This window comes from Mobula birostris, chromosome 8, assembly GCF_030028105.1.
Source record: "Mobula birostris isolate sMobBir1 chromosome 8, sMobBir1.hap1, whole genome shotgun sequence".
Lineage (NCBI taxonomy): Eukaryota > Metazoa > Chordata > Chondrichthyes > Myliobatiformes > Myliobatidae > Mobula > Mobula birostris.
In genome coordinates, this window is record NC_092377.1 from 63,417,390 (window position 1) to 63,443,325 (window position 25,936).

The 25,936-nt window shown below is 41.5% G+C and overlaps 1 protein-coding gene across 5 annotated transcripts in view; it reads right to left on the reverse strand.

The window, feature by feature from the left end:
* The window catches only part of pde10a (phosphodiesterase 10A), a 464,697-nt gene that overhangs the window by 403,087 nt on the left and 35,674 nt on the right, over positions 1–25,936 (reverse strand). For all 5 annotated transcript variants that reach the window (XM_072265304.1, XM_072265305.1, XM_072265308.1 and 2 more), the window contains exon 2: positions 3,419–3,457. In XM_072265304.1, coding sequence (XP_072121405.1) covers positions 3,419–3,457 — 39 coding nt within the window. The remainder of the gene's footprint in view (positions 1–3,418; positions 3,458–25,936) is intronic.

Genomic DNA, 25,936 nt, shown 5'->3' on the forward strand with positions numbered 1-25,936 from the left:
ATCCCTACCCAACCCCGGTCCAGTTCCTTCCTACCTATGTCCATAATACTTCACATATTCTTGATCTTTTCAATGATTTTAAGTTCCCTGGCCCTGATCATCTTATTTTCACTATGGATATCCAGGCCCTATACAGCTCCATCCCCCATCAGGAAGGCCTCAAAGCTCTCAGTTTCCTTCTGGACACCAGACCCATCCAGTACCCCTCCACCACTACTCTCCTCCTTCTGGAGGCCTACTCTCAATAACTTCTCCTTCGGATCCTCTCACTTCCTTCAAACAAAAGTTGTAGCCATGAGCACTTGCACAGGTCCCAGCTATGCCTGCCTTTTTGTCAACTACACGGAACAGTCTATGTTCCAAGCCTACAATGGTATCACTCCCCAACTCTTCCTATGCTACTTTGACAACAGCATGGGTGCGGCTTCTTGCACCCATGCTGAGCTCGTTGACTTCATCAACTTTGCCTCCAACTTCCACCCAGGCCTCAAATTTACCTGGTCCATTTCTGAAACCTCCCCCCCCCCACCCTTCTCAAATCTCTGCCTCTTTTTCTGGAAACAGCTTATCTACTGGTGTCTATTATAAAACCACTGACTCTCACAGCTACCTGGACTATACCTCTTCCCACCCTGTTACTTGTAAAAACGCCATCCCCTTCTCTCAATTCCTCCATCTCAGGATGAGGCTTTTCATTCCAGAACTAAGGAGATGTCCTCCTTCTTCAATGAAAGGGACTTCCCTTCCTCCACCATCAACAATGCCCTCAACCACATCCCTTCCATTTCACACGTCTGCCCTCTTATCCCCAGCACCCTCCACATCCAGCACATAATTCTCCATAACTTCTACCATCTCCAACAGGATCCCACTACCACCACCACCCCCCACTTTCTGCTTTCCACAGGGATCTATGCAACTCCCTGTCCATTCATTCCCTCCCCACTGATCTCCCACCTGGCACTTATCCTTGCAAGCAGAACCAGTGCTACACCTGCCCTACACGTCCTCCCTCACCACCATTCAGGGCCCCAAACAGACCTTCCAGGTGAGGCGACACTTCACCCACGTGTCTGTTGGGGACATCTGCTGTATTCGGTACTCCCAGTGTGGCCTTCTGTATACTGATGAGACTTAATGTAGATTGGGAGACTGCTTTGCCGAGCACCTATGCTCCGTCCACCAGAAAAAGAGGGATCTCCCAGTGGCCACCCATTTTAATTCTACTTCCCATTCTCATTTGACATGTCAGTCCATGGCCTCCTCTACTGCTGTGATGAGGCCACACTCAGGTTGGAGGAGCAACATCTTGTATTCCATCTGGGTAGCCTCCAACCTGATGGCATGAACATCGATTTCTCAAACTTCTGGCAATGGCTCCCTCCCTCTCCTTCACCATTCCCCATTCCCCTCTCTCTCCTTCCCATCACCTCCCTCTGGTGCTCCTTCCGTTCCCTTTCTTCCATGGCCTTCTATCCTCTCTAACAGATTCCCCCTTCCCCAGTCCTTTATTGTTTTCACCAATCGATTTCCCAGCTCTTTACTTTACCCCTCCCCCTCCCCCGTTTCACCTTTTGAAAGTAACTTAAAGCTCTAGTACTGATCTGGTAAATCTTGTCCTTGCCCTCTCCAGAGTCTTGACATCCTTTGTATCAAAACAACAACACAGGAAGATACCCTCATGATTTATCCAACCTATCCTAAACAATTGTTGCACTCTTCAGTACAACAACTATACCAAAGTCCACATAACCCAAAGCCATGCATTCTCCTACGAGAGGCAAAAAAGATTAAAAACCTACTAATATGAGGGAAAATTTGGACTATTTATTGCTGGCACCATCCTCACTCCACCACTAAGTGAAATGTTCAAAACCAACCCAGGGCTCACATTGGCCCCAATAATTCCTCGCTCCTTCTTCCTAACCAGCCAAACACAGGTCTAGCCTTCACTTAATGAAATAAGTGAACTGGTATCTACCCTTTAAGCCAATGGTCTGTCCAGATGCCCAGCAAATTCTAAGAAAATAACTATCTCCAAATTGTTAACATAGAATTGGTCTTACACAATTTATGGTTGTCATCGCTGTCCTCCATGTCTTAGTTAATTAGACAAACTATGCTATTCATCATCTTATAAAACTTGATCCCTCATCTCTGTGTGTCATCAAGTGTAGTGTCCCAGTTCTTTTTGTCTATGTTGATAATGAAGTTGCTTTAAACTGGTTCAACAGTTCTTCTCTGCTCTTGATACAAAGTCCCATCACCCATGTGAGGAGGCCAAAACTGAACTTACTGTTCTGGTATTCCATGTTAGACCTAAGGTCTTATACAAGGACAAACAAGCTGTACGCTTGTTTATATAGTCATATTCCCATGAACACAGCTTGGTGCTTATTCCAGTTTCTGTTTTACAGCATTAAACACAGACCTTAATGATTAATTTGTCCACATCCTTTAATAATTTTCTCTGACAATTTATCCATTTAAGTATCCTCATGGCTAACAGCATACTCTCTCAGATTAAAATTTGCCAGTCATGAGCCCAACATTTCAACATACCAATATCTACCTGATCATCTCCCATTCTATCACACATAGGTATTGGTAATGTCCTTAAACTCATGATTGTTAATAAAAACAGTAAGCAAGAATGATTGTAATATTAATAAAACCAGAAACCAGGGTAATTGTTCTCCAATTCATCCAAATCTATCTCTAACTTTGTTTTAGCTACATATATTTTTCCAACTATTAATTAATACATTGCCATTCATACCAGAGGCTTTCATTGTGGAAGAGGAGTCTTGTGTAATAACCACTAGTTCCCAGATGTTCCTTCCTGGTGATTTCTACAAGTCACAAATTGATAAGAAGTTAACTCCTTCTAATGATGCCAGAAAAGGAATCTGTAAAATGTCCCTTTCCATCCAAGCAATTCTATACCACGTTCCAAAAGATGTCCTTGACCATTCTCATTGACGATGACAAAACTTTGACCCTGGATACCCAGATCAGCTTTGTTTCCCCTATTTCTTAAGGGCATGTTGACTACGAGTGTTTGTCCACTCTTCTGGAATTCTCTCAGGGAGCAGTGAACAATGGAAATTACAGGCAAGACACTCTCACAGCAAATGTCCTGCTTACCTTAAGCCCCCGTGTTAAATGCCATCCAGCAAACTAACTTATTCTCAGTTTCATATTTCTATCTAATGCAATATATTCACCTTTATTAACAGTAATTTCCAGCAATCAATCTAAAATGTAATTAGACATACAATAAAATAATGGGTCAATCACATTAATAAAATACACAACCCATCCAAATTCAAAATTCAAGACTGGCCTAAACTCCTTTCCAATAATGTACAAAATATTAATAAATAGCAAATATCTGCAAAAAGTCATACTTGCTTACCAGCTGTCAGTGCTTCGTCAGGTTCTTGTGCTTCAGTAACTGACAACATAAAAGAACATACAAGTTAGAGTTTCTGGATACAAACTACCACAATAATAAAAAAAATCTATGAATCACTTTTCTATTTAGATTTAGTTGCATAATCACAAAACAAAGTCGACCACAAACCAACACAATCATGATTATTTTTATCCCTATCAAGTATTTAAGAACGGTAACCATGAACTATTTAATTAATGTAGCTGAAATTAGAATCGTTACACAAAGTGTTGTGATTTTTAATGAGTGCCTAGGAGAAACCCAATTTAAAAACTAAAACAGAGTCAGGGAATTATACAGAAGCGTTTACTAACATCAGCGGCAATGAACATAGTTTACGTCATGATGAAGAATGTTATCACTTGTCGAGCAACTGCTTCATTCATGCAAGGACAAATTTGATGGGTTTATCAACACAATGAGTTTGATATGTACCCTTCACTTGGAACACTGAAGAGCAAACAGTGTAGCCCTCTAAGTCGGCAGTGAGCCATCCTCCCTTGTTTCTAACCCTGGGGTAGGGGAAATTAGCTCAAGGCCAATGGCAAAGGTCATGTGGTGGAAGTGTCCTGAACTAAAAGGAACATACAAACATAAAATAATGTCAGTCAAAGTATGAAACTACTTCTCATCTCTAAAAATGTCTCCTTCTGGTGCACTTCCAGGACATTGGCCAGCAGTGCAAAGGAAGTTTTGGAAAGTGTGCCACTTATTAAGTATGCCAAGGCCCTGATTCCATTTCAAGTCACTAAAGAATGCAGTCATGGAGGACTATAGAAGGGAATTCCCAGACTAGGACTTTCTTCTACCCCACCCATGTTCAATAAGCTCTAGGGCTACAATCTTCAAAATGTATCTGCATATACTTCGTTCCCAGTTCCTCCTCACCCATACCCCAAGGGATAAAAAGGGCCACATGAGAATATTCTTGTGAAATTAAGAGTGATTAAGAGCTGCAGTATTGTTTGCCTTCCCCAGCTCCCCTTTCTCGAAAGTGCCAAATGTACCTAACATGGCTTAGACGTGTACAACCACAGGATAAAATATTTGGACTGTGCGAGATATTACCTCACGCTTGTCCACCATTCAGTGAAGTTTTATATCAAACCTTTATATCAATTTCACAGACCCAGCCTGTTCACACATTCCCTAATTCCCAATAGTCTGTCAATATCAGCCTGATTATATTCAACGTGTGTGCATCCATAGCCTTCTGAGACTTTAATAGACTTCAGAGTATAGAAATGTACAGTATCTGCTTCTTAGCATTCATCCTGAGAATAATCTCCACTTTTGGATTCCACAACCATCAAGAAGGCACAAGAGATGAAAACTAGGGTCATTGTATTCTGGAATGATTGGCACAGATGAGAGTTAAAAGAATTGAAAATAAGCATTAAAATTTTTAAATCCAGATATTATTTGACCAGAAACCAAGATAAGCCAGCAACAATGAGTGAATATTGCCTGGTGCAGGTAGTTCATGACCTGCAAAGTTTAGCATAGCTACAGTACAAAAGGGAAAAGACCATAAGATATCGGAGCAGAATTAGGCCCTTTGGTGTCGCGAATCTGCTCCGCCATTTCTTCATGGCTGATTCATTTTCTCTGTCAGTCCCAAGCTCCTGCCTCCTTCCTGTATCCTTTCATGCTCTGACCAATCAAGAGTCTATCAACCCCTGCCTTAAACGTACCCAGGTCTCTACTCCACCAACCTTCATGTCATCTGCAAAATTACTAACCCACCTTTCCACTTTTTTATCCAAGACAGTTATAAATATCTCAAAGAGCAGGGGTCCCAAAGAGATATCTGCAGAACATCACTGGTCACTGAACTCCAAGCACATTATATTCCATCTATTTAGAGAAACAAACAGCACAATACAGGCCCTTTGGCCCACAAAGCTGTGCCGAACATGTCCCTACCTTAGAACTACCTAGGCTTTACCCATAGCCCTCTGTTTTCCTAAGCTCCATGTAGCCATCCAGGAGTCTCTTAAAAGATCCTATTGTTTCCACCTCCACCACCACCAGCAGTCCATTTCACGCACTCACCACCCTCTGCATAAAGAACTTACCCCGACATCTTCTCTGTACCTACTTCCAAGCACCTCAAAACTATGCCCTCTTGTGCTAGCCATTTCAGCCCTGTGAAAAAGCCCCTGACTATCCACACGATCAATGCCTCTCTTTATCTTGTACACCTCTATCAGGTCACCTCTCATCCCCCATTGCTCCAAGGAGAAAGGGCCGAGTTCACTCAATCTATTCTCATAAGGCATGCTCCCCAATCCAGGCAACATCCCTGTAAATATCTCCACCCTCTCCACCTGCTTCAGGGTTCAGCTCAGGGTTAACAAACATGACTGGGATACAAAATTGTTACAGAAACAGCAATGAAGAATCCTAAAGGGACCTTCATTGGTGACTAAACTGCAGTGGTGTAACAGGCAAAACAGAGAGAAATTCCACCCTCTGCCTTCTATGGGTATGCAACTCTGAATCCACGCAGCCAAGTTTCCCTGGATCTCACGCCTCCGAACTGTCTGAATGAGCCTACCACAGAGAACCTTGTCAAACACCTTATTAAAATCCGTATACACCACATCACTGCTCTACCTTCATCAACTTGTTTTGTCACAACCTTGAAGAATTTTACGTGCACTATTTACTTATTTTTTTGTCATTTATAGATAATATGTCTTTGCATGGTACTGCTGCCACAAAACAACAAATTTAATGTCACGTTCCAGTGACAGTAAATCTGATTCTGGGATTTTACTGCATTGAATCCTCAGATATCTGCCAGAGGCAGCATCATCCTGAGGTGCACTTGTGTTGAGCAGGGATAAGTATATGTTGCACCCATGGCAACTTGTAAAGCAGAAAAGAGGGTTAACTACAAGTAGCAGCAATGAGGTGAGACAACTTAGATGCAAATCATCTTCAAGGATTTGCATCCAATCCAGGATGCAGCCAGCGTCCTGTAAACTGTATCCCCGACCTACCAGCCACTTTCAGCCAATAAGCCCCCTTTTTGTTCTTATGTTAATTCACATGTCTCAAGTAGTATTCTCAATATTGTTTGTCAAACAATGTTGCATCACTGCCCCAATTTAGCTCAATCCTTCTTGCATGCAAAGTTACATCTTAATTTCAACAAGTTTCCTAGATCTTCAAATGCTAATCTTCAAAACTAATGGAAAACTCTATAGCCAGCCTACTATACTGACTATACTTCACAACCAACAATAACTCAGTGTGCAGATAACACTGGACAACAAAGATTTTGCTTCCTGAATATTTTTGGGTGTACCTTATGGATTTTAGGCTGCTGATCATGAAAATCAACATGGAATTTCCCTATTATGCACCATTTTATAAAAAATGCCTATATTTGTTATTTCAATTCATAATTCAAGTCAGGATAACTGATGCCAAGATTAAGAAGGAAATTTTGTCACAAATTAAAAGAACATCAATGACAGGCAATCCGAAGACCCTCTAGTGGGAGTGGAATAAATCACATGGAAGGCATTCAAGGATGTTGTTGAACATTTTTGTGGCAACTACAGAGCACCAAACTAGGTGCAGCAGGTTGCAACATACTTCAAGCATACAGAACTATGAAGTGCAACATGTCACTAAAGATTCATTTTCTGCATCCCCATTTAGATTTCTTCCCTGCAAGTCATAGCTCTGTCAATATCAAACATGGTGAAAGGTTCCACCAGGACATTGCAGTTATGGAGAAATGGTGTCAGGACTCCTGGAATCCATTAATACTGGCTGATTGTTGTTGGACACTTAAGTGAGAAGCCTCAGACACTGAGTACAAATGAAAATCATCAAAAAAAATTTTTTTTAGCTCAGTTGAACTACTGTCAGCACCATTCTGCAACTAAATACAATATATTCAATAAAAGTTAATTTCTCGTTTCTTCAGATTCCTATATGAAATAAGTAGTCTGAAATTATATTTGTGTTCAGCTTCAAGCAGTCTATTGTAAACAAAAAAAAACTTCTGAGGAAGCAACACTTTTGAAAAAAATTGTTGTCCAGTGTAATGTTTCTGTCTGTGTAAGCTGAACCCCAAGCCATTGTCACACTTTCACTCGATAAGCTTTTTGCTCAACATCCATAAGATGAAGGCACTCTACCATATCACAATATCATAATAAAGGTTCACAGTGAGGCCCTGGTAAATGTGGACCATTTCTTATAGTTTGAGAGCTACCTCTTGGTGAAAGCATGCTGATAAAGAAAATCACCAAAGTGTTCAATGTACCAGCATGAATTTTGGTTGGTTAAGGAAAAGGGCACTTGAAGAGCAAGACCTCAAACAAAAAAAACTCATGAGCAACAGAATAGTTGTAATCTCTACCCTACCATACACTTTGGAGTCCTGGCCTACCTAAAACAGACACTGAAAGGCACCTGAAATGTACCACCAACATTGTCTCCACAAGGTGCTCCAAATTCAGTGGAAGGACATCAATCAACATCAGTGATCTCACCCACACTCAGCATCCCAGTACTGAGGCACAGTCAGCCACAATGGGCAGGTCATTTGTATGCGTGACACCAGTCCCCTGAAACAGACATTATTATGAGCTGTGTCCTGGGAATAGTTTATCAGGTGGACAGAGGAAAAGATTCAAGTATTTGTTCCAAGCCTCCTTGAAGAAATGCAACATCTTTACTGACTTCTGGGAACCATGGGCCTTAATCACGCAAGCTATAAAAGAAGCATTTAGAAAGGTATTGAGATCTCAAGTCCTTGAATCAGGAACACACAGTGGCCCTGTATATGTGGTGGAATCAGATCACCTAATAAACTACCCTCTCACTATATGCCATCACCTTTGCCATTATTAGAAGAATCTATGATTCCAGAAATGGCCGCAGTTGCGATCTGTGAACCAAAAAAACAAAGTGAACTTTCTTCTTCAGATTGAGGGACTACCTGAAGAGAAGAAACCACATGTTCTGATTTTTTAATTACACCCTTTCTTCTATTATTGCCTCAGCAGAACATCAAACAGATTTCCAATATGATGACAATAGAACCATCACTATCTATGCCATATTCTCCTCTAACTGAAAGGAGATTTCTTTAACACTGACACTGATACAAAATAGTTGTGCTCCCTTGAACTGTAATGACAAAGTTGAAGCTCTCTGGCATTATACTTATGGAACATTTTTCTAAATTGTTAAGAGCAGTTTATGTGAAGTTAACCCAAGTTTCAACCAAGCATGACAATTATTATTGGGTGTATAATTAGACATCTGAAAATTCAAATCAATCTTCTCATATTTTTGCTATTAAAGAAATGATGAATTGCAATGGATAATTAATCACATTTGTATAATAGTCCATTTATAAAGAGGTTCTATAGATCTCATAAAGTCATACAATTAAACAGCACAGCAACAGGTATTTCAGCCCACCATTTCCAAGTAAATAGGCACTTTGACATTTACACCAACTCTTGACTATTCAAGTGCGTGTCAAGACATCTCTATGATGTATTTGATTCCTCCACCTCCTCTGCTAAGTATTATTTTACGTACCTCCATCAGATTACATCTCAGCCTCCTCCAGTCCAGGGAAATCAACCTTTCTTATAATTGAAGTCCTCCAATTCAGGCAGCATTGTGGTGAGAACTTTCTCCAGTGCAACCATTTCCTTTTTATGGTATGGCAACCGGAACTGTATGCAATACTCCAATACCTTCTCTTCTGTGATTTGTAAGGTTGAAAATATAATGTATCTACTTTTATATTCTGTTCTCTAGCCTATAATGGCAATGATGCCATGTGCCTTCTTCAGTGTCTTCTCTACCTGTGTTGCTACTTTCAGAGAACGATGGACTTGAACGCCAAGTTCTGCTGTTCATCAATATTCTTTAGCACCCTATTATTTACTGTACATGTCTCATGCATATTTGACTTCCCAAAATGCATCACCTTGCACTTGTAGGAATTGAATTCCATATTCCAATGCTCTACACCAGTTTCCATTTGATCTATACCCTGTTGTATTCTCATACAAACATCTTCCACTAACCACCACTTTTGTATCATCTGCAAACATTCATATCCAAATTGTTAACATATTTTCACAAAAACAAGGGCTCCAGCACCAATCCTTGTGATATACTATTGATTACAGACTTGTTATCAGAAAACAGCCTTCCATCTTCGTACCGCCATCTATAACCAAGCCAATTTTGGATCCCAAGTGTGTTAACATTCTGGACCAGCCTACCAAATGGTACCCTGTCAAATCTCTTTCTAAAGTCCATAAAGGCAGTGAATACTGCCCTGCCTTCATGAATATTCTTATTTACCTCCTCAAAAAATCTCATTCAAATCAGTGAGACAGCACTGCTCCTAAACAAAGCCATGCTGAAGAACTCTGATCAGACCCTATCTTTCTAAATGTTCATAAATCCAATCCCTGAGAATTTTCTCTAATAAATTCCTTACCACTGCTTTAAGACTAACCAACCTGCACCACATTGATAAACATTCATGTGCTGAGTTTCTTGACAGTTCTCATAATTTTATCAAAACATTTGGGGAGGCTATTTGACCTACTGAATCCATGCCAGCTTTCACCGCATTCTAGTTAACTCCATTCCCCAACTTGTACTCTATTCTCTCACGTCTTTTAATCACAGCACCCACCCCCATCCCTAATGCACTTCCGAAAAAAGGAACAACATCAATCATCATCTAGTTTTCCTGCAGCTTACCCATGACAAAAATCTCAATCAGAGCTCCAGCTATATCCTTCTCTACTTCCCACTGCAACCTGGGGTAGATCTCTTCAGGTCCTGGGGATTACCAAACACTGCACATTCAATAATATCTATGCCTCCTCTTTTTGAAGACTGACCTGCTCCAGATTATCTATGTACCCCTCCCTGAACTCAACACCTTGCATGTCCTTCTCCTTAATGAATACAAATGAAAAACATTGATCTAAGTGCTAACACATCCCTAGTTCCACAAACAGATGATTTGTTTGATTCCTAAGGGGTACCCTTGTACTGATATACTTACGGACCTTGGAATGCCTTGGGATTTTCCTTAATCTTACCTTTAAAGTATGTTTTTGTGGCTCTTTTTTGCCCTCCCAATTTCCTCCTTACGTTCTGTTCTACACATTCTATATTCCTCAGGAGACTCCCTTGATCCCAGCTGCCTATACCTGTCATTGCTTCTTTCTATTTCCTGACCAAACCATCAATATCCTTTGGTTACAAGGTTCCCTAATCTTGCCGCCTTTGCCTTTTTCCCTTTTTGGAACAATCTCACACCACCCCACAACTCTCAATTCTAAAAGACTCCCATGTGTCAGTTGTCATTTTCCTTGCATGGATCTGTTCTCACCTTTACCAGCTAAGGTAGACTGAGTCTCTTCTACTACTGAAATTAGCTTATCCACAATTCAAGACCTAAACTTGAGGACCAACTTTATCCCTTTCCATGGATACCTTTGAACAATACAGAATGATTGTCGCTCTTCCCAAAACATTCCCCAACAACGTGTCCATGATCTGCCTGGATTCATCTTCTAAGATAAGGCCAAGCACTGCCCCTGTTTCTCAAAGGACTATTTACTCTTGAATCAAAAACTCTCTTGGAAATACTTAATAAGTTCCTCACAATCTTAACACTGACGAACTCTAAATTTAATCACTTTGGGATTAAGCTACAAGACTCTGTGTTTTTTGGACACTTTGACATTTGTTAGAGCAGAAATTATTCAGTAAGATTATATGACAAGAAAACATGCAATTCATCCTTGAAATAGATGTTAAGCTATCCTTTGGGCTCTGTACAAAGTGCGTGCTCCTAACCATCATTGTTTGCTTTGTTTGTCTTGATAATATAATTCATGTGTAAGTGATAAGGACAAAATCCACCCCTGTTCTTGCCATAACTGTTCTCAATAGTTAGAAACTGAAATATACTAGAAAAAACACTACAGAAAAATCATCAGATGCCCTCTTCCAAAAAAATTTTTACCTGACTTTCTGAAATAATCTGGTAGTTATTCAAAAACTAGCTGCTTTCTGGGACATCTGATAGACCCTTAGACACAGCATTAAAATAGAAGAATGAGGATCAATGGAGATGCTTAAAGCAATATCCCATTCATGTCGCTACACCACTCTAATTTAAGAATGAAGACTCCCTAGTCGAAAGCATAACACATAATGACTAGAATAAAGTTAAGAAAGAAGAGGAATTTGTGTTTAGCAGGAATATCTCATTGAACTTACATTCGTCATCATCATTAAGTGCCCTGTCATATGACGTATGGCTCATAGTCCCATGAATGTGATTGTTCTTGACAAAGTTTTCTACAGAAGTGGCTTGCCAATGATTTCTTCTGGGCAGTGTCTTTACATGACGAGCAACTCCAGCTATTATCAATACTCTTCAGAGATTGTCTGCCTGGCGCTAGTGGTCGTATAACCAGGACTTGTGATGTGCACCAGTTGCTCACACGACCATCCACCACCTGCCCCCGTGGCTTCACTTAATCCTGATCGGGGGAGGGGCTACACCTTGCCCAAGGGTAACTTGCAGGCTGGCAGAGGGAAGGAGTGCCCTACACCTCCTCTGGTAGAGGCATATCTTCACCCCACCCCACCCCCCACCCAGAAGCATAGACTGCAGAACAGGATATCAAGGAAAAGTATTTGAACATTGGAAACTGCAATATGTACCTTGTCCTAATAATGAATGAAGCTGTATCTAAAGGTAGCCCAGGATAAAGTATCCATTTCACAAAAGCCAGCTTCATTTAATGTACAAAACTAGAACATTTGACCCCCAAATCCCCCTCCCTGCACAAAAAAAAAATCAAGACAGATCGGGTGAAAAACACAGAATATAGGAAACTATAAGACTGAAGAAAAGACTATAGGCCAAGTCAACATTCAAATCACAGGAAATCTGGGCAACAATCTCCAGGCCCAGCAGCCTACCTTTTCCTCTCCGGAACAGAGTCATCAAAAGACAGGCAGCCAGCGCTCACCCACCGCACTCGCCTCTATGCTGAAATCTCCCTCGTCGCTTTAATCGGTGAACAATGGAAGCAAAATGGACTTACTAGTTTCACTTCTGTTTTAACATAGTCACAAAACAGGAGAACTTCTTGAGGGCACAGCCTCAGGATAGAGAGACAGAGGTGCAGAGAAATTTCCTCAGCCAGAGGGTGGTGAATTTGTGGAACTTATTACCACAGGCAGCTGTGGAGGCTGGGTGATAGGGTGTATTTAAGTCAGAGTTTGATAGGTTCTTGATGGGCCATACCACCAAAGATTACAGGGAGAAGGCTGAGGAGTGGGACTGAGGAAGGGAAGAAAGGATCAGCCATGATTGAATGGCGGAGCAGACTTGATGGGCCAAATGGCCTAATTCTGGTCCTATGTCTTATCGTCTTATTTGTGGTATGATTAGTCTTAAGTAAAATACTGAAAATAAATAGATTACTTCCTGTAATGAGCCTATTTTGCCATCATGGCTAATCCACAGTCAAATAACCAGGAGCTGTCAAAGTCCCATGTTCTGGCCTCTAGAGATGCTGTTCCTTCTGCATGTAGTTTGTTTTGTATGAACATTACTTCCTCTATGTAAGCTGCTTTTAAAATCATTTCCTGTGTGGGTTAATTTGGATTTTGACTTGAAGCAGATGGTTGAAAGATATCCATCTCCATCCATTCTTTATTTGTCCTTGAAACAGCAAATCACCAACAAGAGAAAATCTGAAGATGCTGGAAATCGAAGCAACACACACAGAATGCTAGAGGAACTCAGCAGGCCAGGCAGCATCAATGGAAAACAGCACAGTCGATGTTTCAGGCCAAGGCCCAAGGGTCTGAATTCAATAAGATCTTAATAAAAGCCCTGAAAGAAGCTTCTGTCTAGAGTGATTTCTGAGAAGGTGTTTAACTCACTGCATAGCTTTGTACGGCCGACCAGTGGTGTCGTGGCATCTGCACTGGACTTCCAGGTGAGTGGTCCTGGGTTTGAATCCGGCCAGCTCCTTGCACACTTTCCATCCATGCTGGGTTGAGCATCAAGCTAGCAACTCAGCCTCATGAAAAACAGTCAGAATGCTAAAGAAACGGCAAGACTGCCGCCTGATGCACCACAAGGTACAGAGAGAAACAAGAATAGCTTTGCATATTTGCACTGAGGGCAGAAAAGTGAAAAGGTAACACATCTTTACAGGGATTTCCTGTGAACTGGAGATGCGCCTGAACGCCGTACATGAAAATATCAGCTTTCGACCCGAGCAACGTCGATTGCTGAGGTCAGAATGTGGCATTTCAATCACATCATCGCAACATTCAAAAGATCCACGATTAGCATAGCTGCAGTGGCAAGAATGAGAGCAGCTTATGCTAAATGTGAAGTTGAGATGCAAACAGAGAAAGCTTGCGTAGACCAGGAGAGAGCACGTATAGACATGGACATAATGCGTGTAGAGGTGACATTAAATGCAATCAGGAAAGATCATGAAGTTGAGCCTGATTCTGCAGACGCAAAGGTGTGTGAAGCAACAGCAACAGTGGTGAGTCTACAACCAGAATCAGCCATGCTTTGCTGTCACAACAGCCAATGCATCTTGCTAAAGAATATGTCCAAATGCCCTTTGGCTCTGAAAAAGACAGTGCTACAAGGAGAAGCTCTCCGCACCATGCCACTAACATGCCTTTCATATAGACCAGGTATTGACAGTCAAGGTCCACAGCAGCAAAGACCCACAAAGCTCCCTTCTGCAGTTTCATCATAGCAAAATCCTCAGACAAGAGTTGCTACCAATACCAATTCTATTTGCACAGACGTGGACAGACTGAGCTTCCATCTATCCCAGGACAGCCATTTGGCAAACCAATCACCACAATATCCTCACCAAGGAGCTGCAGGTACATTAGATTTAGTTCAGTGCTTGGCTTGTCAAGACTGAGTCACTGCAGGACTATAAGTGTTCACCAACCAGTCTGCCAGCTCTCTGTCCTAAACTTTCACAATGCTGTGAAAGGATGAGGTCTCAAACCTGGCGAAGAGCTGGACTTTCTGTCAGTGGCTTGATGGGAAGTTGCTGCAATATGCAAGTAAGGTTAGGGCTGTTCACATCAATAATCCAGCTGTGGGGGTACAAATGTTGTGCCAGAGGCTGGACAAGTGCCATGACTCTCCAAAGGCAGTTGAAGGGTCTTTCTTCAGTCAACTTGTTAGTTTTCCAAAGCTCTCACACAAAAGTACTGTGGAAGCTACTAGAGCTCGCAGATCTGCTGTTGGAACTGCAAGCCACACACAAAAAAATGGGGTGTTACCTCCCAGGACTGAGTTTCTTCAAGACCGCAAGAGGAAAACTGTATAAAGGAGCATCTAACCATCAACATGCTGGAGCGTTAGATAACTGAGGGATTTGAGTATAAAATGTGCCCTCTATCTGCCATTTTTATTTTTTGTGAAATTCGTCTGCTACCATGCAGAAATGTGAAAAAACCCTAGTTTTATGCTATCAACTTTCAGCAACACCTCATTCAAAGAAAGGTCTCCAGCAAAAAACAAGGGAAACCAGAATCCCTCTCAACAGTCAACAAAACTGAGATAGAAAACTCCATAATAAACCCCAACAGACAATACCTTGTGCAGAAGAAATTTCATCCTTGAAGGAAACGCAGAGGATTCAGAGGAAACACATTTGCAGACCAAAGACACTTTCTAAAGGAACACTCAATATGCTTCAAATGTTATGCTACAACAGCACACCAAGCAGAAGACTATAAAGCTATCATAAACTGCACTGAGTGCAGCAGTGACCAGCACACATCAGTGCTTCATTCACCCAGCACCTTGGGCTGCCACTGGTTCCAGCACACCTGCAGCTCAGCACGGTGGGGATACTTCCACGTGATCAGAGGGTTCCAAGGCAAATTCTGCTCTAAAATGTGTCTAGTCAACATTTACCCAAAAGAACATCCTGAGCAAAATATAAAGGCATTTGTGACATTGGATGATCAGAGCAATGTATCACTGACCAAATCAACATTCTTTGACACTTTCAGTAATCAAGATTCTTTTTCCTCAAACACTCTAAGGTCATGCTTTGGAACATCAGAAGCTGCCAGAAGGACCAGTGGATTTGTCATGGAGTCAACAGGACAGGAGGTTTGCTTAACCCTTATTGAGTGTGGCCATATTCCCAACAACAGGGATGAAATCCCAACTCCTGAAGTTGTATACATTCATTCACAGCTTAAAGACATAACTAATTGATACCTGGAAGTATGATGTGGTAGCTATTAGTGAAACATGGTTACAGGAGGGGTGTGATTGGCAGCTAAATATTCCTGGATTTAATTGCTTCAGGTGTGACAGAATGGGAGGAACAAGAGGGGGAGGTGTTGCATTGCTTGTCAGAGAAAATATTACAGTGGTGCTCTGGCAGGATAGATTAGAGGGCTCATCTAGGGAAGCTATTTGGGTGGAATTGAGGAATGGGAAATGTGCAGTAACTCTTATGGGAGTGTATTATAGATCACCAAATGGGGAGTGAGAATTGGAAGAGCAAATTTGTAAGGAGATAGCAGATATTTGTAGTAAGCACAAGGTTGTGATTGTGGGAGATTTTAATTTTCCACACATAGACTAGGAAGCCCATACTGTAAAAGGGCTGGATGGTTTGGAGTTTGTAAAATGTGTGCAGAATAGTTTTTTGCAGCAATACATAGAGGTATCAACTAGAGAAGGGGCAGTGTTGGATCTCCTGTTAGGGAATGAGATAGGTCAGGTGATGAAGGTTTGTATTGGGGAGCACTTCGGGTCCAGTGATCACAATGCTATCAGTTTCAATAAAATTATGGAGAAGGATAGGTCTGGAACCAGGGTTGAGATGTTTCATTGGAGAAGGGCTAACTTTGAGGAGATGCGAAAGGATTTAGAAGGAGTGGATTGGGACAATTTGTTTTATGGGAAGAATGTAATAGAGAAATGGAGGTTATTTAAAGGTAAAATTTTGAGAGTACAGAATCTTTATGTTCCTGTTCGGATGAAAGGAAAGGTTAAAAGATTGAGGGAGCCGTGGTTTTCAAGGGATACTGAAAACTTGGTTTGGGAAGAGAGAAATATCTACAATAAATATAGGCAGCATGGAGAATATGAGGTGCTCGAGGAATATAAAGAATGTAAAAAGAATCTTAAGAAAGAAATTAGAAAAGCTAAAAGAAGATATGAGGTTGCTTTGGCAAGTAAGGTGAAAATAAATCCCAAGGGTTTCTACTGTTATATTAATAGCTAAAGGATAGTGAGGGATAAAATTGGTCCCTTAGAGAATCAGAGTGGACAGCTATGTGTGGCGCCAAAAGAGATGGGGGAGATTCTGAGCAATTTCTTTTCTTTGGTATTCACCAAGGAGAGGATATTGAATTGGGTAAGATAAGAGAAACAGGTAGGGAAGTGATGGAAACTATAATGATTAAAGAAGAGGAAGTACTGGAGCTTTTAAGGCATATAAAAGTGGATAAGTCTCCAGGTCCTGACAAGATATTCCCTAGGACTCTGAGGGAAGTTAGTGTGGAAATAGCAGGGACTCTGACAGAAATATTTCAAATGTCGTTAGAAACGGGGATGGTGCTGGAGGATTGGCGTATTGCTCATGTTATCCCATTGTTTAAAAAGGGTTCTAAGAGTAAACCTAGCAATTATCAGCCTGTGAGTTTGACGTCAGTGGTGGGTAAATTGATGGAAAGTATTCTTAGGGATGGTATATATAATTATCTGGATAGACAGGGTCTGATTAGGAACAGTCAACATGGATTTGTGCGTGGAAGGTCATGTTTGACAAATCTTATTGAATTTTTTGAAGAGGTTACTAGGAAAGTTGATGAGGGTAAAGCAGTGAATGTTGTCTATATGGACTTTAGTAAGGCCTTTGACAAGGTCCCACACAGAAGGTTGGTTAGGAAGGTTCAATCGTTAGGTATTAATATTGAAGTAGTAAAATGGATTCAGCAGTGGCTGGATGGGAGATGCCAGAGAGTGGTGGTGGATAACTGCTTGTCAGATTGGAGGTTGGTGACTAGTGGTGTGCCTCAGGGATCTGTACTGGGTCCAATGCTATTTGTCATATACATTAATGATCTGGATGATGGGGTGGTAAATTGGATGAGTAAGTATGCGGATAATACTAAGATAGGTGGAGTTGTGGATAATGAAGTAGGTTTTCAAAGCTTGCAGACAGATTTAGGCGGGTTAGAAGAATGGGCTGAAAGGTGGCAGATGGAGTTTAATGCTGATAAATGTGAGGTGCTACATTTTGGTAGGACTAATCAAAATAGGACATACATGGTAAATGGTAGGGCACTGAAGAATGCAGTAGAGCAGAGGGATCTGGGAATAATGGTGCATAGTTCCCTGAAGGTGGAATCTCATGTGGATAGGGTAGTGAAGAAAGCTTTTGATATGCTGGCCTTTATAAATCAGAGCACTGAGTATAGGAGTTGGGATATAATGTTGAAATTGTACAATTTGGCATTGGTGAGGCCAAATTTGGCGTATTGCGTACAGTTTTGGTCACTGAATTATAGGAAAGAGTTCAACAAAATAGAGAGAGTACAGAGAAGATTTACTAGAATGTTACCTGGGTTTCACCACCTAAGTTACAGAGAAAGGTTGCACAAGTTGGGTCTTTATTCTTTGGAATGTAGAAGGTTGAGAGGCGACTTTATAGAGGTATTTAAAATTATGAGGGGGATAGATAGAGTTGACATGGATAGGCTTTTTCCATTGAGAGTGGGGAAGATTCAAACAAAAGGACATGAGTTGAGAGTTACAGGGCAAAAGTTTAGGGGTAATATGAGGGGGAACTTCTTCACTCCGAGAGTGGTAGCTGTGTGGAATGAGCTCCCAGCAGAAGTGGTTGAGGCAGATTTGATGTTGTCATTTAAAGTTAAATTGGACAACTATATGGACAGGAAAGGAATGGAGGGTTAAGGGTGAGTGCAGGTCGGTGGGACTAGGTGAGAGTAAGAGTTCGGCACGGACTAGAAGGGCCGAGATGGCCTGTTTCCGTGCTGTAGTTGTTATATGGTTATATATGACAAGATTCCCCTACTTGACTCATCTGCTGAGATTCTTCTATTGCTTGGCAGAGGTACCATCCACACACATAAGGTACGTGTACAATGCAATGGTCAGCACGATGCACCTCACGTCCAACGATCCAATGATTCACAACCCACTGAAAAAGGCTTCATGTCCATCATAAAATGCAACTTCTTGTTTTCAATTCTTCCAACAAGGAGAAAGCATCTGAAGAGAACCACCCTGTATCTTTATAAATGCCTCTTAACACAAGAGAAAAGGTTCAAAACAAAACTACATGGTAAAGAAAGTGTTAGATCAATAGAAATATTTTACCGAAGTTAATGGAACTACATTGGCATCGGAGGTGGCAAGGATGCATTGATCGAAGGAAATCTAAAAGACATTCTGTCTGTGGATTCCTACAGGGCATTTAGTTTGATAAACAGTTGATGAAATTAAAGCATGGTGGCAGCATAAATTAGTTGCTGGTTAAGAAACAGAGTAAAAGAATAAGAATAACGATTCTCAACTAGAGGGATACAAATAACTGTATCCCACTGGAATCATTGTTGGAACCATTCCTCATTATAGGCCTTTCTGAAACATAGCAGCAGTTGGTGCAACCACCAATTTACAACATGGCCAAACCCTAATCTCACTGGTATTCATGGGCCCCTGCAGCTTAAGAATTGTGCCAAAATTTGTAATGAACTGCTTGGTCAATTGACCAGACCTGCCTATCATCTGAGTATTTCCATACTCATATCTTTCCTCTGATAAGAGGGATCTGTACAATTTCCCCTTCAGCTTGTTGAGACTTCAAGTTTTCTCTATTTATTCTGATCAGATGGACCTCTCCCAAGTCAGCTGAAGTTGCACATCATGGAAACTCCTATCGCATGGAAGTTGGAATCCCAATCTTCGACTAACTATGATGGATTACACGGCCTTCAGCTCTGGCTCCAGCCCCAAACTTGGCCGCCTTCACATCGGGGCCAGGAATTTTCTCACTGCCGCTGGTCCCCTGTGCTCCCCTTCCCCCACCAGTACTTCTCAACCCTGGGTCCCTCAAGTTTCCCCGTCACCTCTTGGGTACTCAGAGCCTTCTCTCTCTCTGCACCAATCCCAACCTCACCATCAAACCCACAGACAATGGGAGTGCTGTTGTGGTTTGGTGGACTGACATCCACCTTGCCGTGGCCAGACGGCAACTCTCAGTTACCACACCTTATTCACCACCCCCTAAAAATTACCCCACTCCAAACCATCAAGCCACTTTCTCCTGCACCATCACTAACCTCTTCAAATCTGGAAATCTCCTGTTTAATGCCATCAAATCCGTAGTTCCCTTACCCTCCACCGCTCCAAAAGACCATAAGATATAGGAGCAGAATTAGGCCATTTGGCCCATTGAGTTTGCTCCGCCATTTCATCATGGCTGATCCATTTTTCCTCTCAGCCCCAATCTCTTGTCTTCCCCCACTCCTCCTACCCTCCCTGTATCCCTTCATGCCCTGACTGATCAACAATCTATCAACTTCTGCATTTAATATACATAAAGACATCTTAGCCACCTGTGGCAACAAATTCCTCAGATTCACCACTCACTGGCTGAAGAAATTCCTCCTCATCTCTGTTCTAAAAGTATGCCCCTCTATTCTGAAGCTGTATCCTCTGGTCCTATACTCTGCCACCATAGGAAACATCCTCTCCACATCCACTATATCAAGGCCTTTCACTATTGGATAGGTTTCAATGAGGCCAGACCTCACTCTTCTGAATACCAGAGAATACAGGCTCAGAGCTATCAAACACTCTTCATATGCCAAGCTGTTCAATCCTGGAATAATTTCCTGTGAATCCCCTTCAGCTTCAGCACATCCTTTCTAAGAAAAGGGACCAAAAATTGCTCATGATACTCCAAGTGAGGCCTCACCAGTGCTTTATAAAGTCTTAACATTACATCCTTGCTTTTATATTCTAGTCTTCTAGTGCTAGCATTGCATTTGCCTTCCTCACCATCGACTCAACCAGAAAATCAACCTTTAGGGAAACCTGCGAATCTATTGGGGGTCATCTATTATATCCAGTGCTCCTGATGCAGTGTCCTCTACATTGATGAGACCTGACGTAGAGTGGGGAAATGCTCTGTCCAGCACTTTTGCTCCATCTGCAAAAAGCAGGATTTTCTGGTGATGGTCCACTTCAATTCCAATCCCCATTCCCATTCCGACATGTTCATCCATAGCTCCTCTTCAGATCTGATGATACCACTCTCAGGATTGAGGAGCAATGCCTTGTATTCCATCTGGGAGCCTCTAAACTGATGGCGTGAAAATTGATTTCTCCAACTTCAGGTAATTTTTTCCCACTTTCCCTTCCCTGTTGTTCAATTCCCCACTCTGCCCCCCCTTACCTCTCCTTCTCACCTGTTAATCACCTTCGCAGTGAACTTCCTCTTTCCATTTCACCCATGGTCCACTCCGCTCCCCAATCAGATTTTTTCTCCAACACTTTACTTTTTCCACCTATCACCTCCCATCTTCTTACTTCATCCCCTTCCCCCACCCACCTGGCTTCACATATCATTCCAGCTTGCATTCCTTCCCTCCCTCACCTTCTTATATGATATCTTTCCCCTTCCCTTCCAGCCTGAAACATCGACTGATTATTCATTTCCCTAGATGCTACCTGACTTGCTGAATTCCTCCAGCATTTTATGTGTGCTACCTCCAACTATAATGGTCTTGCTCATGATTAACAGACTTTAAAAAATTGTTATTTTCCTCCCCATCCCCCATAAATCCAGAGGATATTGCATGGACAGTTATTTTTTTTAGTCATAAATGGTATATGTCTTTGCTTACAATGAAATAGGAAACATGATTAACTCAGATGACACCCTCAAGCCAATACAGCAAGACTTGAAAAGACAACTAGATTGTATAGCCGAGTATTAAAGGAATTTAATATGAAAAGTGCATTTTGCATAAAAGGAAATGAACACTGTTAAACTTTTAGGGAGGATGAGAAACTGAGTAATTTAGATAGTTTTCACTGTAGATAACAATAAATCTTGTCAGTAAAAGGCATAAACCACAATACGTTTTAGGAATAAAGGCTTAGAATTCAAAAGGAAATTAATAAAGGTAAACATAAGAATGATTATTTTGAAGTTGGAAAATTGTATTCTGTAACTCAGAATCATTAAAATGGTGCAGAACAACTTAACTGGTGATACAAGTAGAAATAAGATATTTGGGCTTATTTCATAGGAACAAAGATACTTGAAAGGAAGTTCAAATAGAAAGCTTAAAATAATGAAAGATTTTGATGCAAATCAATAACACTTTGTTGTGTTTAAAGAGCTGGCAATTAAGGTACATTTAAAAACAAATAAAGAGTAGGATTATGGAAGCTTTATCAGCAGTACAGGGTAACTATTGCCACATTATCAAGGAATATCAGAAATGGGTAATAATGCTGGTGTCCCCAAAAAGTCTCTATGTTGGTTCATGGCCAAATAATGTTTTTAAAAATGTTCTCCTTTTATAATTATTTCACTAATTTTAATGGTTAAAAAGTCAGAAACAGCCTAATAACTTGCCCACATTTTAAAAAGGCAGATCTATTCCATATGATACAAGAAGAACCGATTTCTGGATGTTGTGTACTAGCAGAATGGGGCTGGCTCCTCTGCCATAAACACTGAAGAAACCTTGTTTTTTACCTATTGGTTTAGACAGTTTCCTTAAAGAAACAGTGTTTGTAGTCAAGTCAAGATGGAACACGAAATCTATATTAGTAAAATCATGTCAACACATTAAAGGCAGTGCATAGGTTTGTATGATCACTTCCGTAGCATACATTTAGATTTTGATTGATTTTCAACTGGACCAAAGATTAGCTTCATAAAGGTACCCGCCCCTGCAGTACCAATGTCAATCCAGATGCATGTAATCAGGACAGTTGTCAACAGGGGATCAGAGGTGGAGAGGGTCAGTAACTTTAAATTCTTTGATATTAGTACTTTGGAGAACCTGGCCTGGGACCAGCACGCAAGTGCCATTACAACGAAGGCATGGCAGCACCTCTACTTTCTTAGAGGTTTATGCAGATTTGCCACATCAGCTAAAACTTTGATGAACTTCTACAGATGCACAGTGAAGAGTATCGTAACTGGTTACATTCCTGCCTGGTATGGAAACACTAATGCCCAAGACCAGAAAGCATACAAGAAGTACTGGATACAGCTCAGCCCACCACAGGAAAAGCCTTCCCCTCCTCTTCACCAGCTCACACCATTATGCACATCTACAAACCCCCATTTCCAGAAAAGTTGGGATATTTTCCAAAATGCAATAAAAACAAAAATCTGTGATATGTTAATTCACGTGAACCTTTATTTAACTGACAAAAGTACAAAGAAAAGATTTTCAATAGTTTTACTGACCAACTTAATTGTACTTTGTAAATTTACATAAATTTAGAATTTGATGGCTGCAACACAACAAAAGTTGGGACAGAGGCATGTTTACTATTGTGTTACATCACCTTTCCTTTTAATAACACTTTTTAATTGTTTTGGAACTGAGGATACTAATTGTAGTAGATTTGCAATTGGAAAGGCAGAAAGATGTCTCTGCCGTATAAATGAATAAACAAAGGAAGCAAAACAAAGAAATCTGGCGATGAGCAAATACAGAGAAACACACACACAAAATGCTGGAGGAACTCAGCAGCTCAGGCAGCCTCCATTAAAATGAATAAACAGTCGACGTTTCAGTCCAAGGCCCTTCATCAGGACTGATGAGGAAACATAGACGTATGTGAATGTGGTGATAACAGAAATCCACCTTAAAAATTGCAGCATTATGCACTAAATATTACTTGATATTAAATTTTCAGGAAAAGTATGGCAGCTTTGGTAACAAAATATTTTGAGAGAGGGGGAGACAGACAGACAGACACCGTCAGCTGGGTGGAAACCACAAACTAGCAAGAAGGATATAGAGGGCCAAATGTGCAGGGACGTTCAAAAAGTGCAAGGACTATAGAAAAGTTGTAACAGGGCTAAAACAATCTGAATGTAGGCAATTCTGCTCTCAAACGCATCTCCCCCATTTCACATACATTTGCCCTCACTCCGTCCTCCCATCATCCCACTAGGAATAGGGCTCCCCTGGTCCTCACCTACCACCCCACCAGCCTCCGGGTCCAACATATTATTCTCCATAACTTCCGCCACCTCCAACGGGATCCCACCACTAAGCACATCTTTCCCTCCCCCCCCCCCCACCGCTTTCTGCAGAGATTGCTCCCTATGCAACTCTCTTGTCCATTCGTCCCCCCATCCCTCCCCACCGATCTCCCTCCCGGCACTTATCCTTGTAAGCGGAACAAGTGCTACACATGCCCTTACACTTCCTCCCTCACTACCATTCAGGGCCCCAGGCAGTCCTTCCAGGTGAAGCGACACTTCACCTGTGAGTCGGCTGGGGTGATATACTGCGTCCGGTGCTCCCGATGTGGCCTTCTATACATTGGCAAGACCCAATGCAGACTGGGAGACCGTTTCGCTGAATGCCTACGCTCTGTCCGCCAGAGAAAGCAGAATCTCCCAGTGGCCGCACATTTTAATTCCACGTCCCATTCCCATTCTGATACGTCTATCCACGGCCTCCTCTACTGTCAAGATGAAGCCACACTCAGGTTGGAGGAACAACACCTTATATTCCGTCTGGGTAGCCTCCAACCTGATGGCATGAACATTGACTTCTCTAACTTCCGTTAATGCCCCACCTCCCCCTCGTAACCCATCCGTTATTTATTTTATATATATAAAGAATATATATATTCTTTTTCTCTCTCTCCTTTTTCTCCCTCTGTCCCTCTCACTATACCACTTGCCCATCCTCTGGGCTTCCCCCCCCTTTCTTTCTCCCTAGGCCTCCCGTCCTATGATCCTCTCATATCCCTCTTGCCAATCAACTATCCAGCTCTTGGCTCCATCCCTCCCCCCTCCTGTTTTCTCCTATCATTTTGGATCTCCCCCTCCCCCTTCCACTTTCAAATCTCTTACTATCTCTTCTTTCAGTTAGTCCTGACGAAGGGTCTCGGCCCAAAACGTCGACTGTACCTCTTCCTAGGGATACTGCCTGGCCTACTGCGTTCACCAGCAACTTTTATGTGTGTTGCTTGAAATTCCAGCATCTGCAGATTTCCTCGTGTTTGCGAAATTTAATGCGTATATTCAGATTGTTTTAGCCCTGTTACAACTCTTCTATAGTCCTCGTACTTTTTGAATGTCCCTGCACATTTGGCCCTCTATATCCTTCTCGCTAGTTTGTGGTTTCCACCCAGCTGACGGTGTCTGTCTGTCTGCCTCCCCCTCTCTCAAAATATTTTGTTACCAAAGCTGCCATACTTTTCCTGAAAATTTAATATCAAGTAATATTTAGTGCCTAATGCTGCCATTTTTAAGGTGGATTTCTGTTATCACCACATTGACATACGTCTATGTTTCCTCATCAGTCCTGATAAAGGGCCTTGGTTGGACTGAAACATCCACTGTTTATTCATTTTAATGGAGGCTGCCTGAGCTGCTGAGTTCCTCCAGCATTTTGTGTGTGTGTTTCTTTGTATTTGCTCATCACCAGATTTCTTTGTTTTGCTTCCTTTGTTTATTCATTTATACTGCAGAGACATCTTTCCGCCTTGTCAGATCCCTTCTACTACAGCACTATTTCATGCAAAGAAATTCCTTAGCCATAAATAAGTTCTGTATATGTTACTTGTGTGTAGTTGGCACTTGTTATCTAATTCCTGTCAATGCCATAATTCAGGTAATTAATGAGTCAACTCATCACTTTGTGAAAGTGTGTGTTTCTTCAATCCCTTAACTTATTGTCCGACTGAGCTAACAGTTGTTAAATTGGCACCTGTAATTAAGGTAATTTGTTTTGTTTCACAATGGGGTCACCGTTAGAACATCTTCTGACCAGATTCTGCTCCAACTCCATATACAAGTCTGCAGATGATACCAGCAGAGTGGGCCAAGTCTCAAATAATGACGAGTCTGAATACGAGAAGATAGGAGTATCTAGAGGCACTCAAACTTTCCCTCAATATCAGCAAAAACAAAGCAGCTAGTCATTGGGATTGAGAACGCTGAGTGCTTCAAGCTCCTAGGAGACAAAATACCATCAATCTATCCTGGTCCAGCCACTTAGCTGCCATGGCCAAGAAAGCTCACCAATGCCGCTACTCTCTCAGGAGACTAATGAAATGTGGCTAGTCACCTTCAATCATCACAGATTTTTTGTGATGCACTATAAAAAAAGTATCTGATT